This window comes from Littorina saxatilis, linkage group LG8 (genome assembly GCF_037325665.1).
Source record: "Littorina saxatilis isolate snail1 linkage group LG8, US_GU_Lsax_2.0, whole genome shotgun sequence".
Taxonomy (NCBI): Eukaryota; Metazoa; Mollusca; class Gastropoda; order Littorinimorpha; family Littorinidae; genus Littorina; species Littorina saxatilis.
In genome coordinates, this window is record NC_090252.1 from 43,999,871 (window position 1) to 44,014,870 (window position 15,000).

Genomic DNA, 15,000 nt, shown 5'->3' on the forward strand with positions numbered 1-15,000 from the left:
GAATCAGGAACCGACAAGGAATAAGATGAAATTGTTTTATTAGCAAGCTCTTTGTGTTGGTTGCTTTAATGTTTAAGCTAAATTTAAGGTTTTATTTTTGTTGTTTAAGAATTAAGGTTTTTTTTTAATGTAATATATTTTTGTTTTTTTCATAATGAGTTAGAGAACAGGTGTTCTTGGTTTTCTTTTGTCCAGGTCTTTGGAAAATGCGAAAAGTGACTGGCATTTACTCATGCATTATTTTTGTTATTCCAAGTTACTTGTTTAATGTAATAGTTTTTGTGTTTTTTTCATAATGAGGTAGAGAACGGGTGTTCTTGGTTTCTTTTGTCCAGGTCTTTGGAAAATGCGAAAAGTGACTAGCATTTACTCATGCATTATTTTTGTTATTCCAACTTACTTTAGTTCGGGTTTTTTTCTTTGAGAAGACGAAAGATGATTTCAGGATGTTCTGAATTTACTTTCAAGATTGGAATAAATGCAATGTCAACATTTTGTTTGTCAGTTTATTTGTTGGTATTATATTATGACCACCTGAGATTTATAAGGTAGTATTTCTGAGCTCGATGCTTTGACTGTTGGGATTGCAAAAGTAATTTTGTGGAATACGAAATGGTTCTTTCCCCCTTTCTGTGACACCTCTTAATTTTATTTTGTTGTTTAATAATATACATAGTCTTTATACATATACATATACATATTCACAGTATTCTCTAGGCTGTGTCTCTTGGCTTTGGGTATTTCTGTTACACTGTGAGAGATTGGTTGAATAACAAATAGTCACCGCGCAATAGCGGACCCGCGCAATAGCAGACCCGCGCAATAGCGGACCCACGCAATAGCAGACCCGCGCAATAGCGGACCCGCGCAATAGCGGCCCAGCGCGGGTCCCCTATTGCGCGGGTCTGCTATTGCGCGGGTCCGTTATTGCGCGGGTCTGCTATTGCGCGTGTCCGCTATTGCGCGACGTAAGAAGAAGCGGAATAGTTGCCAATGTGACGGGGCCTACCGTGCACTCCCCAGAACCTCCCCTTCCCCAGGAATGAACTACATCCGGGTTTGCACGCGGCGCGCAGCCAGCAAAAACCCAGAGTTGCCAATGTGACGGGGCCTACCGTGCACTCCCCAGAACCTCCCCTTCCCCAGGAATGAACTACATCCGGGTTTGCACGCGGCGCGCAGCCAGCAAAAACCCAGAGTTGCCAATGTGACGGGGCCTACCGTGCACTCCCCAGAACCTCCCCTTCCCCAGGAATGAACTACATCCGGGTTTGCACGCGGCGCGCAGCCAGCAAAAACCCAGACTTCAGATTTGATTCACGAACTGTGTAAAATCTACATAACACTAACCCTTGTAAACTTAATCAGCTATAAGGGTTACATAAAATAGCACATTCGAGTACTTAAACAAGCCAGTCTGTTGCCAGTAATGACAAAATTCCGAGTTTAAATGTGGTGACAGTGTTCATTTCATGACACTCAACCATACATTTTGTAATTACTCTATTGATAAATGATACGCAACTTATTCATGTAACAAGCACATGCACATGTGAATGGAAGTCTCGAAAATGAGAATATTCAATACAAAGTGCGCCAAAAAAACATAAGTTTCAAAGTATAGCCTGGAGAAACCCACCGTTCATAAGCCAACCACGCGCTGGGTGCAGCTGAACACGCCGTTCCGTGGGGGTGTTACTGATTTCTTGAAAAATCCACTTTCTGTTGTACTTGCACTTTCTCTCTCTCTCTCTCTCTCTCTCTCTCTCTCTCTCTCTCTCTCTCTCTCTCTCTCTCTCTCTCTCTCTCTCTCTCTCTCTTACAGAAAAAACAAGTCGTGTAAGGCGAAATTACTACATTTAGTCAAGCTGTGGAACTCACAGAATGAAACTGAACGCACTGCATTTTTTCACAATGACCGTAGTCCGCCGCTCGTGCAAAAGGCAGTGAAATTAACGAGCCTGTTTAGCGCGGTAGTGGTTTACTGCATAGCACGCTTTTCTGTACCTCTCTTCGTTTAAACGTTCTGAGCGTGTTTTTAATCCAAACATATCATATCTATATGATTTTGGAATCAGGAACCGACAAGGAATAAGATGGAATTGTTTTATAAGCAAGCTCTTTGTGTTGGTTGCTTTATTGTTTAAGCTAAATTTAAGGTTTTATCAGGTTTTTTTAAAGAATTAAGTGGTTTTTTTTTAAATGTAATATGTTTGGGTTTTTTTCATAATGAGTTAGAGAACAGGTGTTCTTGGTTTTCTTTTGTCCAGGTCTTTGGAAAATGCGAAAAGCGACTGGCATTTACTCATGCATTATTTTTGTTATTCCAAGTTACTTTTTTAATGTAATATATTTGGTGGTTTTTTTCATAATGAGTTAGAGAACAGGTGTTCTTGGTTTTCTTTTGTCCAGGTCTTTGGAAAATGCGAAAAGTTCGGGGTTTTTTTCTTTGAGAAGACGAAAGATGATTTCTGAATTTATTTTCAAGATTGGAATAAATGCAATGTCAACATTTTGTTTGTCAGTTTATTTGTTGGTATTATATTATGACCACCTGAGATTTGTAAGGTAGTATTTCTGAGCTCGATGCTTTGACTGTTGGGATTGCAAAAGTAATTTTGTGGAATAAGAGATGGTTCTTTCCCCCTTTCTGTGACACCTCTTTATTCTATTTTGTTGTTTAATAATATACATAGTCTTTACCATGAAACCGACTTGGAACACGTTTGAATGATTGTCAGCACAGTATTCTCTAGGCTGTGTCTCTTGGCTTTGGGTATTTCTGTTACACTGTGAGAGATTGGTTGAATGACAAATAGTCACCGCGCACTAGCGGACCCGCGCAATAGCAGACCCGCGCAATAGCGGACCCACGCAATAGCAGACCCGCGCAATAGCGGACCCGCGCAATAGCGGCCCACTTTTTCGGGTGTCTATGGTTATCGTTGTTGTTGTTGTCGTTGTTATTGTTGTTGTTGTATGCCGCTGGAGGTCTAGATAAGACGGCATAATGGAGTTGGTCTGTTTGTTTCAGTTCCATTGATTTTTATGAAGGCTTGTCGTTACTGACGTATACATGTATCTGTTGTGTTTTACACGATGAATATGTTTACACTTGAAGCGAGGTATGGTTCAGTCAGTGGAGCGTGGGTTGTTCGTAACAGCCCTATGTATTTGTCTTGCAAGATGCGCAGTAGCTGTACACTCCTGTTTCGTTCAACCATATAGTTCAACCAACCGGGGCGGTGTCACACAAGCCATCCACTGTCATCCGTTACTGCAGGCTGGTGACTCAATTCAAGGTACGCTCCTTCCCGCGGGCTCACAATCTCAGATCCGGTCAGACTTTTACATAGGATAATAATAATAATAATAATAATAAACATTCTTTTACAGCGCTGTTCACCGCCAAATGGCAGTCTCGTGGCGCTTTACATTGGACATTAAAATTCAACATTTTACATATAAAGAGTTTCCTCGTAAGAAATAAAACACAAGTATTAATAACTTACATTTCATACAAAACGACCACTTATATAACATAATCTAGAAAAATTGTTTTTAAAAAGATGAAGAATACGTCAGATAAGTAACAGACACATAGTTACACATAACAATAAAACAGAACTTACATAAAAGCGTACAGATCAACCCTCCCCTTCGCAAGTCCAGTGCTCTATCACCTGAGCTACCCGCAAGGTCGCAGGTTCGAATCCGGGCCGGGACGGACACGGGTCAACTTTATGTGCAGACCCAGAGACGGTATCCATCTCCCACCCCCGTGTCACCACAGTGGCACGTAAAAGACCTCGGTCATTCTGCCATAAGTGCAGATGGCTGATACCACCTAAACACGCATACACTTGTGTATCTCATCTAAAGTCGGGTTAAAACCCGAGAACATGCCCCTAATGGCTTTGCCGTGAGGGTGTAAAACTTGAATTTCTCTCCAACACGGATCAACACCTCTGCTGTTTGTTGTAGACCGTTTTGATGAATTAATTTCAAAAGTAGGGCCTATATTTTTTTGAAATGAGTAAATCTATTTATTCCGCCATCATGCTCACCACCTTTATGTATTTACTAGGATTGCTTAAAATGAGCACTATAAATGCTTGAGTTAGAAATCCTAAAAGCCATAGATTGTTATGTCATAATAAGACATTGAATTAATAAAGTCTTCGGTTTAAACCAAGTAATTCATATTTTATTAACACCCCCCCCCCCACATTCACAGAGAGCACCAAGGTTGTTAATTGTCGGTATGTGACTAAGTAGAGGGTTGGTCTTATCCCATGAAAAGCCTGACGAGACCTGGATTGGTGAGCCCAACAGTTTTCACGGGAGAGAGTGTGTCTTTAAATCTGCATCCCAGATATTCCGGATGCTTGCTGGGCCAAGATTGTTGGACAAGCGAACGTTTGTGTGAGTTTGACACCTCACAGCTAGATGTGACCCTCCACCACGAAATGGGTCGCATGTCACATTTGCATGATTTTCATATTTTTACATGTCCTAAAGAGGTTTTTTTATGATCTATCCAGTGGTGAAAACCGTTTTAGAAAAGAGCGAAAACTGTTTGAGTTATAAGCCTGTGACTAAGGTGACCCTCACACTGTTACCAGACACTCCCCGGACTTATATTGCGCCTAGTGACGTGCCACTCATTTCGTGGTGGATGGTCAAAAATAGAGTCTTTGTCACTACTGTTTGTGTGAGTTTGACACCTCACAGCTAGATAGAGTCTTTGTCACAGTCACTACTGTTTGCCTACGATCACGTACAGATGCACGAACACAGACAGACAGACAAACACGTACACACACCCACCCACGCACGCACGCACGCATGCACACACACACACACACACACACACACACATACATACACACACACACACACACACAAATGCAAACGTACACACACACACACACACACACACAAATGCAAACGTACACACACACACACATACACACATACACACACACACACACACACTCACACACACACAGTTTTGAGTTCCTGGAAAACTATGCAATTTTGTGATATCAGTCTGATAGTGAATAGATAAATGAAAGTAGGGCCGGGAAAGTCCCATCCCAAAATGTCGAACAGGTGACTAATACCGAACAGCTGATTTCTAGAAAACAAGAAAGTAGGGCCGGGAAAGTCCCAAAATGTCCAACAGGTGACTAATTAATACCGAACAGCTGATTTCTCGAAAACAAGAGATGACTGCTCAAATTTGACAGCACGAGGTGATATAGTACCATCCCTTATTATCCTGTACAAAAAATGATGGCTTCGAAAGGCTGCATCGTCGCGATATAACCTTCGTGGTTGAAAACGACGCTAAACACTAAATAAAGAAGAAAAAAAAAAGAAAGGCTGCACAAGAAAACGATGAGTGATTTCAGGATTGTACGACCCTCAAAGCTATTTTCGACCGACAGAAGACTTATCGTAGCACGAATTTGAGTTGTTTTTAGTGAAAAGTTATGGTTGAAATGAACAGTGTCATCTGTCTGCTGGCCAAATATGTCTGTTTCAAAGCATTCGTCTTAATCGTGCCTGAGCACCATGTGGTTTTAAAACTGTTAGGTAGATTACAATTACCGAACACCCCTATGGTTCAAATACCGAACTATATACAATAGCTGACATTATCACGTCAAGTCCCTACACACGTAAACTTGAAGTGTCGCAGACACAAAATCAGAAGAAGAAAAAAAAACCAAGCAAATCAAAGCCAATCACTGAGAACAGAGAGAAACAGAAAGCTAAAAACAAGAGGGCTAGAAATGTCAGTCATCAACAGGAAGCTAACTGGTTCTGTTTTTGTGTGTGCATTGTTTTTGAGAAAATGGCAGATTTCCTTAAGTGTTCGGTATTTGGGGACTTTCTCTTATGTCATCAACGATGATGACTACAGTAGTTAGTTACAGTTATTCAGGTACGTAGTTTTAATTTGACACACAAAAAACGTGAACATTCTAAATAAATTGATTCGTTTTATTTGAGCAGATACGTTATCTGACTAATTGGAAAAAAGGCAAGGTGCATGATTTCATTCAAAATTCGCACTTACCTGTGAATGAGGTCATGTGCCATGGTAAAGGCATTCTGCTTTGACTGTTTGTTTTAGGAGAAATATATATATGATTTGCAATGCCAATGACAGTTAATTTAAGTGCGTGCTTGCGCATACTCACGTGTGTCTGTGTGTGCGTGTATTTCTGTTCAAAAATGTATTAGCCTGGGCAGGCTCGAAAAATCTGTGTGTGTGAGTGTGTGTGTGTGTGTATGTGTGTGTGTGTGTGTGTGTGTGTGTGTGTATGTGTGTGTGTGTGTATTAGTGTTTGTGTGCGTGTGTGTGTACGTGTATGTATGTGTGTGTGTGTACGTGTATGTGTGTTGTGTGTGTGTGTGTGTGTGTGTGTGTGTTTTCCTTTATTAACGAAGGCTAAAGCCATCCCTTCACGAGGACACGTCTCGACATTTAGTTTCCCTTAAAACACACGCATAGAGACACACACACAGGGGTGTTTTTAGTGTTTTCTTTTATTTAGGTCAACAAACTGATTTTATTTTGTCAATTTAATCTATGTACTACGAACAGTGTGATATACAACGAACAGTGTGATATACGATAAACAGTGTGATACATGACAAACAATGTGATACAATATGTGAGAACTCTCGTACTTAAATGCATGTTATTTATAACTTGATATCACTGTTTTTATTCATTATTGTTTCGTGTGGTTTATTCCAGTTTTTACGGCCCTGTATGGAGAATAAATGAAGATTCCATATACATCCGTTTTGACGTCTTAATGTGAGGCAGCGACACACACACACACTTACACTTACATCCACACACCCACACACCCACACACACACACACACATACACACTAACTAACTAACTAATCAACTACATATAACACACACACACAAACACACTTACACAGACACACTAAAACACACACACACACACACATACAAACTCACACACACACACACATCACACATACATACAGACATACATACACACACACACACACACACACACACACACACACACACACACACACACGCACACACGCACACACACTAACACACTTGCAAGGAAAGAATAATGAGGTCCTTGGCAGTATTTCGTCGGGCGCCTCTTAGTTGAATGACGGCAGCTCATACAATAACACTTACTGCACAATTTTGTAGTTCACTCCCTTCAGAGTTAATGGACCATGACCGCTTTCACCGAACAGATTTAAGAACCTGTGGCTCAAGCTGGACTCATTCATATACCTTTGAATGTAGCAGGTAGTTCGGACAATTTATTTACTGTCCAATCTACACCTAAACCCTGCCTAATCCCGCTGGGAGAGATCAAATATCAGTGTGTATTTGACACGGAACACATCACTCGCTTTGCCCACGTTCAGTCCTCCACGAAAGCAAGCTTTGATTGTGTTTGTTCGTTCATGGGCTGAAACTCCCACGGCTTTTACGTGTATGACCGTTTTTACCCCGCCATTTAGGCAGCCATACGCCGCTTTCGGAGGAAGCATGCTGGGTATTTTTGTGTTTCTATAACCCACCGAACTCTGATCTTGGTCTTGTGCTTGCGTGTACACACGGGGCTGTTCGGACACCAAGGAGAGTCTGCACACAAAGTTGACTCTGAGAAATAAATCTCTCGCCGAACGTGGGGACGAACTCACGCTGACAGCGGCCAAGTGGATACAAATCCAGCGCGCTACCGACTGAGCTACATCCCCGCCCTGAGCTTTGATTGTAACCAAATCGTCTTTTTACAATTAGTCAAGTTTTTACTAAATGTTTTAACGTAGAGGGGGAATCGAGACGAGGGTCATGGTGTATGTGCGTGTGTGTGTGTAGAGCGATTCAGACTAAACTACTAGACCGATCTTTATGAACTTTTACATGAGAGTTCCTGGGAATGATATCCCCGGATGTTTTTTTCTTTTTTTCGATAAATGTCTTTGATGACGTCATATCCGGCTTTTTGTAAAAGTTGAGGCGGCACTGGCACACCCTCATTTTTCAATCAAATTGATTGACATTTTGGCCAAGCAATCTTCGACGAAGGCTGGACTTCGGTATTGCATTTCAGCTTGGTGGCTTAAAAACTAATGAATGACTTTGGTCATTAAAAATCTGAAAATTGGAAAAACAAAAATTGTTTTATAAAACGATCCAAACTTACGTTCATTTTATTCTTCATCATTTTCTGATTTCAAAAACATATAGATATGTTTTATTTGGATTAAAAACAAGCTCTGAAAATTAAAAATATAAAAATTATGATCAAAATTAAATTTCCGAAATTAATTTAAAAACACTTTCATCTTATTCCTTGTCGGTTCCTGATTCCAAAAACATATAGATATGATATGTTTGGAATAAAAACACGCTCAGAAAGTTAACAAGTCGCGTAAGGCGAAAATACAATATTTAGTCAAGTAGCTGCCATTTTTCAGCAAGACCGTATACTCGTAGCATCGTCAGTCCACCGCTCATGGCAAAGGCAGTGAAATTGACAAGAAGAGCGGGGTAGTAGTTGCGCTAAGAAGGATAGCACGCTTTTCTGTACCTCTCTTTGTTTTAACTTTCTGAGCGTGTTTTTAATCCAAACATATCATATCTATATGTTTTTGGAATCAGGAACCGACAAGAAATAAGATGAAAGTGTTTTTAAATTGATTTGGACAATTTAATTTTGATAATAATTTTTATATATTTAATTTTCAGAGCTTGTTTTTAATCCGAATATAACATATTTATATGTTTTTGGAATCAGCAAATGATGGAGAATAAGATAAACGTAAATTTGGATCGTTTTATAAATTGTTATTTTTTTTTACAATTTTCCGATTTTTAATGACCAAAGTCATTAATTAATTTTTAAGCCACCACGCTGAAATGCAATACCGAACCCCGGGCTTCGTCGAAGATTACTTGACCAAAATTTGAACCAATTTGGTTGAAAAATGAGGGCGTGACAGTGCCGCCTCAACTTTCACGAAAAGCCGGATATGACGTCATCAAAGACATTTATCAAAAAAATGAAAAAAACGTTCGGGGATTTCATACCCAGGAACTCTCATGTCAAATTTCATAAAGATCGGTCCAGTAGTTTAGTCTGAATCGCTCTACACACACACACACACACACACACACACACACACACACACACACACGCACGCACGCACACACGCACACACGCACGCACATACACCACGACCCTCGTTTCGATTCCCCCTCGATGTTAAAATATTTAGTCAAAACTTGACTAAATATAAAAACGAAGAGAGGTACAGAAAAGCGTGCTATCCTTCTCAGCGCAACTACTACCCCGCTCTTCTTGTCAATTTCACTGCCTTTGCCACGAGCGGTGGACTGACAATGCTACGAGTATACGGTCTTGCTGAAAAAATTGCATTGCGTTCAGTTTCATTCTGTGAGTTCGACAGCTTGACTAAATGTTGTATTCTCGCCTTACGCGACTTGTTATTTATTCTGTGGCAAAGGGCGTTGTCACTTAAGGCAATGAGCGGCAATAAAATTAAACTTGGAGAATACATGGAATAACCTAGTTTTCTGGGTAGTTATTGAAGAGACTTATACAGATAAATGGAGAAAAAAATTATTAATGGACACAGACTGCCGTTGCTATGGAAACAGCCGCCATATTGGATTTCTAAGAAACGGGTTTTACAGCAACATCATACATCAGACATGCATAATATTTGGCACAAGGATACACATGACTTGTATCTGCAATCATATAGAACGATATTTTGACTAAAGACTACAGTTGAATTTAAATTGTTTTTTTTTTTAATAAGGATTAATGCATTTCTAACTGCATATTCATTTATCTTTATTTCAAAAAATTATTTAAATTCAACTGTAGTTGTTTTGTCAAAATATCGTTCTATATGATTGTAGATAAAAGTCTTGTGTATCTTTGTGCCAAATATCCCATATGGCGCTGTGTATGCCAGTTTCCATAGCGACGGCAATATATGTCCTGTAGTTTTCGCAATTTTGTCATTTCTTTATATAAGTCACTTCAATAACTACCCAGAAAAGTAAGTTACTCCATGTATTTTCCAGGTTTCATTTTGGTCATTCTAGTGCCGCTCATTGCCTTAACCTTGTGACTACCACAATGGGTGCCAGATTCGTTTGTTGCTACATGCATTATGAACAAAATGGGTCTGGGTGGCCGAGTGGTAAACGCACTTGCCTCGGAAGCGAGAGGTTGCGAGTTCGACCCTGCGTCAGGGCGTTAGCAATTTTCTCCCCCCTTTCCTAACCTAGGTGGTGGGTTCAAGTGCTAGTCTTTCGGATGAGACGAAAAACCGAGGTCCCTTCGTGTACACTACAGTGGGGTGTGCACGTTAAAGATCCCACGATTGACAAAAGGGTCTTTCCTGGCAAAATTGTATAGGCATAGATAAAAATGTCCACCAAATACCCGTGTGACTTGGAATAATAGGCCGTGAAAGGTGAATGCTCGCCCTAATAGGCTTGAGGTTTGCTGGCCGATGTGAATGCGTGATATATTGTGTAAACAAATTCCATCTCACACGGCATAAATAAATCCCTGCGCCTTGAATCCGTGGTTGAGATATGTGCGCGATATAAATTGCATAAAATAAAAATAAAATAAATAAATACTCTGACAAGAAAAACAACCGCTGCATATTGCCCTTTGAATTTCGGCAAGGTGATTGCCTCCCCTGGAGAATATTTTCTCAGTTTTAGTGTAATTGTTTTACCTTGTATGCTACAGTGTATGAAAAAAACAAATATAATATTATTGACGTTTTTAACGAAATGTTTTCAGCAGTCAGGGGGTTACATTGCCACAGAGGTTACAACAGCGTTTTTTTAAATGTAAAAAAAGAGGACCAGGATGCTTTCGACAGGAAGAAGACCACTTGACGGGTTAATTGATATAATTGTTTGTATTGCTATGTTGGCTGGTTTTAATCATAGATGTCAAAACCCTTACGGCTAAACTAGCTACGGATATGCCTGACATGAAAATAACACAGAGGTTGCTTTTGTGTGTGCGTGTGTGTGTGTGTGTGTGTGTGTGTGTGTGAGGCAGCTTTTTCGTGTACATGTGCGTGTGTGTATATGTATGAGTGTGTTTGTGTGTGTGTGTGTTTGTGTGTGTATGTGTGTGTGCGTTTGCATGTGTGTGTGTGTGTGTGTGCGTGTGTGTTTAAGTTGGTTTGAGATGTCTGGCTATCTAATTTGAGAGTATGTTTGAGTGTGTGTTGGGGTGGGTGGTTCCAAGATGTGTGCGTGTGCCTATCTAATGTGTGTGCGTGTGTGTTTGTGTGCGTTTAAGTTGGTTTGAGATGTCTGGCTATCTAATTTGTGAGTATGTTTGAGTGTGTGTTGGGGTGGGTGGTTCGAAGATGTGTGCGTGTGCCTATCTAGTTTGTGTGTGTGTGTGTGTGTGTGTGTGTGTGTGTGTGTGTGTGTGTGTGTGTGTGTGTGTGTGTGTGTGTATCTTATGTGTGAGTGTTTGTGTGTATGTTAGGTGTGAGTTACAGTACTGTCACAAGGAACTGCTTCATACAAGTGAAACATAAACACAGATTTACAAACCCGTTTAATCTCTTCATTATCAGTGGTCATAGTGTACAATTCATTCAAAAGGATACAGAAAACAGATCCAAGTATTTAATACAAAAGGAATACATCAAGAAAGGCACTTTGTATTTTAAACAACCATCACTGCCTCTTAACTGACAATTAAGCGTGAATTTGTAACCCTCCACCACGAAATGAGTCGCATGTCACCTCGCGCGGTTCTGCGCTAGGCTTAATATAAGTCCGGGGAGTGTCTGGTAACAGTGTGAGGGTCACCTTAGTCACAGGCTTATAACTCAAACAGTTTTCGCTCTTTTATAAAACGGTTTTCACCACTGGATAGAGCATACAAAAACTCTTTAGGAAAATGTAAAAATATGAAAATCATGCAAAGGTGACATGCGACTCATTCCGTGGTGGAGGGTCACATTTGATCTTGGTTTTAGTAGTAACATCCCAAAGTTGAATACATGTGCATAAATGACTCGTGTTAGCAACACACACAAAATTGGAAAAGAATATCAACGGAATGGACGAATGGAATTCATATTTCGGATCATCCCATCTTTCATTCCCTATCTTGCTCTCCCAAAACCGCAAAAGAATCAACAACAAAAATCAATCATACTAACAGACAAACAACTGTAAAAAAAAATATATATAAAAAAAGATAGATAATAAAAGAAAATCAGGTTTCTGCGTGTTATAAAAGCCGGAGACTCTGGAAGGAACTAGTATCATATAGAGAATGGGGAAATGAGAATATTAGAGAGATAAATAGATCAAGTGCCAACGAAGGCCAATAGATTCAACAGAATAGATATTCAAACTGCGTCAGTCTACTTTTATACATTTGGGATAACTGGGATTTGACCTCATTCTGACAAGGCCAAAGGTGAAGCACCAAAGAGGAAGTTTTTCTCCGGCGATGGAAAGCGGGATGAAGGTGAACTTGTTCCGGTTTATCTCCACCCAAGGGAAGTAACTGCAGCACTGATCAGCGTCGCTACAAGCAGCGGTGACGCCCCGTTGAAGGTCGTGCTTCCGCTACCACTGCCTGATTTGAAAACAGAGGCAGCATAGCTAGTAGTCATACAAACATACAACAACAAAAAACACACACACAAAAAAACAACCATAAAAACACTCCAAACTGAAGTGTTCGACTTTTGAATATACTTTTCGTTCAAAACTGGTACCAAGCGGGACTCTTTAGTTTAGATTGAAAGAACACGTTTTCTTGTTGCTGTGTGAATCAGTCTTGCTTGGTTACTATCTGGCTAGTTAGTTACACGCAAACACACAGAGTGAGAGAACGAAAAGAGATACAAAACGGAGATAGAGAGAGTGGGTGTCAGTAAAGTGTGGCCTTTCACACCCGTGTGTAATTAATATTGCGGAGCGATATTTTAGATCACATACACATTAGTCTTATTCACTGTCTCTTAGGCCAACAACAAAAAAAGGCTGTTTACGGTAACATAGGCCCAAAAAATAGGGTCGGTAGGTCGGGATTTTTTTTTTCTCCAAAAAAACATATTTTTAAGTTATTTTGCCAAAAAACAAAGATTTTTTTTTTATTTATTTATTTTTTATTTTTTATTTTTTCCACAAATGCCAAAAAAAAGTCTGGGGTCGCGCGAAAAAAAAATAGGATCGGTCGGGATACCGTAAACAGACTTTTTTTTTCGGCCTTACCTCTGTTGATGGCAGGCGAACTGGTGCACATGGCTTCAAAGTCCTCCACTTTGCAGGGAATGTCTGAATGAAGGAAGACGCATATAAACGTTTAATGTAACACACACACAAACACGAACACGAACGTACGCACGCACAAACACACAAACTCACGCACGCACGCACGCACACACAAGCATACACACACACACACACACGAACGCACGCACACACACACACACACACGCGCACGCACGCACACACACACACACACACACACACTCACACGCACGCACGCATGCACGCACACACACACACGCACACACACCTTGCACGCTTGCATACACGTGAACAGAACGTGTATTCAAAGAAAAGACACATTTTTAGAACATACTTACTTTATAATTTCATTGATTAATTAATAACGTGATTGACTGATTGATTGATTGATTGATTGATCAATTGATTGATTGATTGATTGATTGAGTCGTCAGAGTCCGACTTGCCGAGACCCTAAAAGAAAAGTTTCCAACTATAATTGATCGATATATATATATATATAAATGTTTGCATTTTTAACGAGGTCCAATTGACAAAAATACTGTTGAGATATGAGTCAAGTGTCTTGTTATCAACAGAAAATACACGACAAGAGATATAACAAACTAGTATTACATCACCCGTCACAACGAAAATTAATATGGCGTCACTTACCCAAATTTGCATTGATCTGGCCAACTGCACCTGGTCTACAGGTAACGTCAGAAACCTGCTTGCTGTTGACGCACGGCACGATTTTCGCGAAAGACCTGGGAGAGTGAAACAAAGATAATTGTAATTCCACCAAATTAATTTTAAATTGAATATATTCTGTGATTGAAGTAAAGATGTGCAAGAACTAGTTCCTGCCAACAAACAAGGGCTCGTCAGAAAAGCCAGTACTATAGCATTGTCTCAAAACCGTAAGTGATAAGAGTTGTCCGTCCCTGCCAGAGCCCGCGGCTCTGTCGGCGGGTAGTTCCGGTTGTTTAGTTTACGTCCAAAATGGCTGAACGAGAGAAGAAAATCAGTAGTGGTGGAGGGAAACGTTACTGTGTCTGCTGTTCAAACTACGCGGGGAAAGAAGTTGAAGGGCGGATTGTCATGCGGTTCCATTTTGCAAACACAAACCGGAACTACCTGCCGTTCCAGGGGCCGGGGCGCAACTCTGTTCGAATATCGCGTTAGTTTCGAGACAGGGCGATACTATAAAGACGGGACCTGGGCCGCGACAAGACACGAGTGTAAAGTATATATAGTACGTGTATGAAAAGCCGTTTGGCTCATAACCAATACACGCGAAAGAAATGATTCATACACGAGTAAGAAATGATTAATACACGAGTAAGAAATGATTAATACCGTACACGTGCATAAAATAAAAGTATTTCTTACGGCCAAGTCGTTTTTGTGGTTTATTTCGCATTTAGGTCCCAGGTAACATTATGAAGTTTTAATACGATCAATCGGACCTATTATCAAGTTAGTGTATCAACTTTTGAACGAACTGCGCCCAGTAGTTTCCCAGCAATAAGCTGTTAAGTGGAGAAAGACAGACAGACACACAATTAAAGTCTGCTGAGCCCTAGTACTAGCATACTTGGGGATAATGTCATGTCTCCTACACGTCTCTCACAAA

General features: G+C 40.3%; 1 protein-coding gene across 1 annotated transcript in view; it reads right to left on the bottom strand.

Annotated features, from left to right (window-relative positions):
- Positions 1-15,000, bottom strand: part of LOC138973621 (uncharacterized) — a 61,214-nt gene that overhangs the window by 43,072 nt on the left and 3,142 nt on the right. The window contains exons 3-4 of the mRNA XM_070346339.1: positions 14,037-14,131; positions 13,344-13,406 (exon numbers count right to left, since the gene is read on the bottom strand). Coding sequence (XP_070202440.1) covers positions 13,344-13,406; positions 14,037-14,131 — 158 coding nt within the window. The remainder of the gene's footprint in view (positions 1-13,343; positions 13,407-14,036; positions 14,132-15,000) is intronic.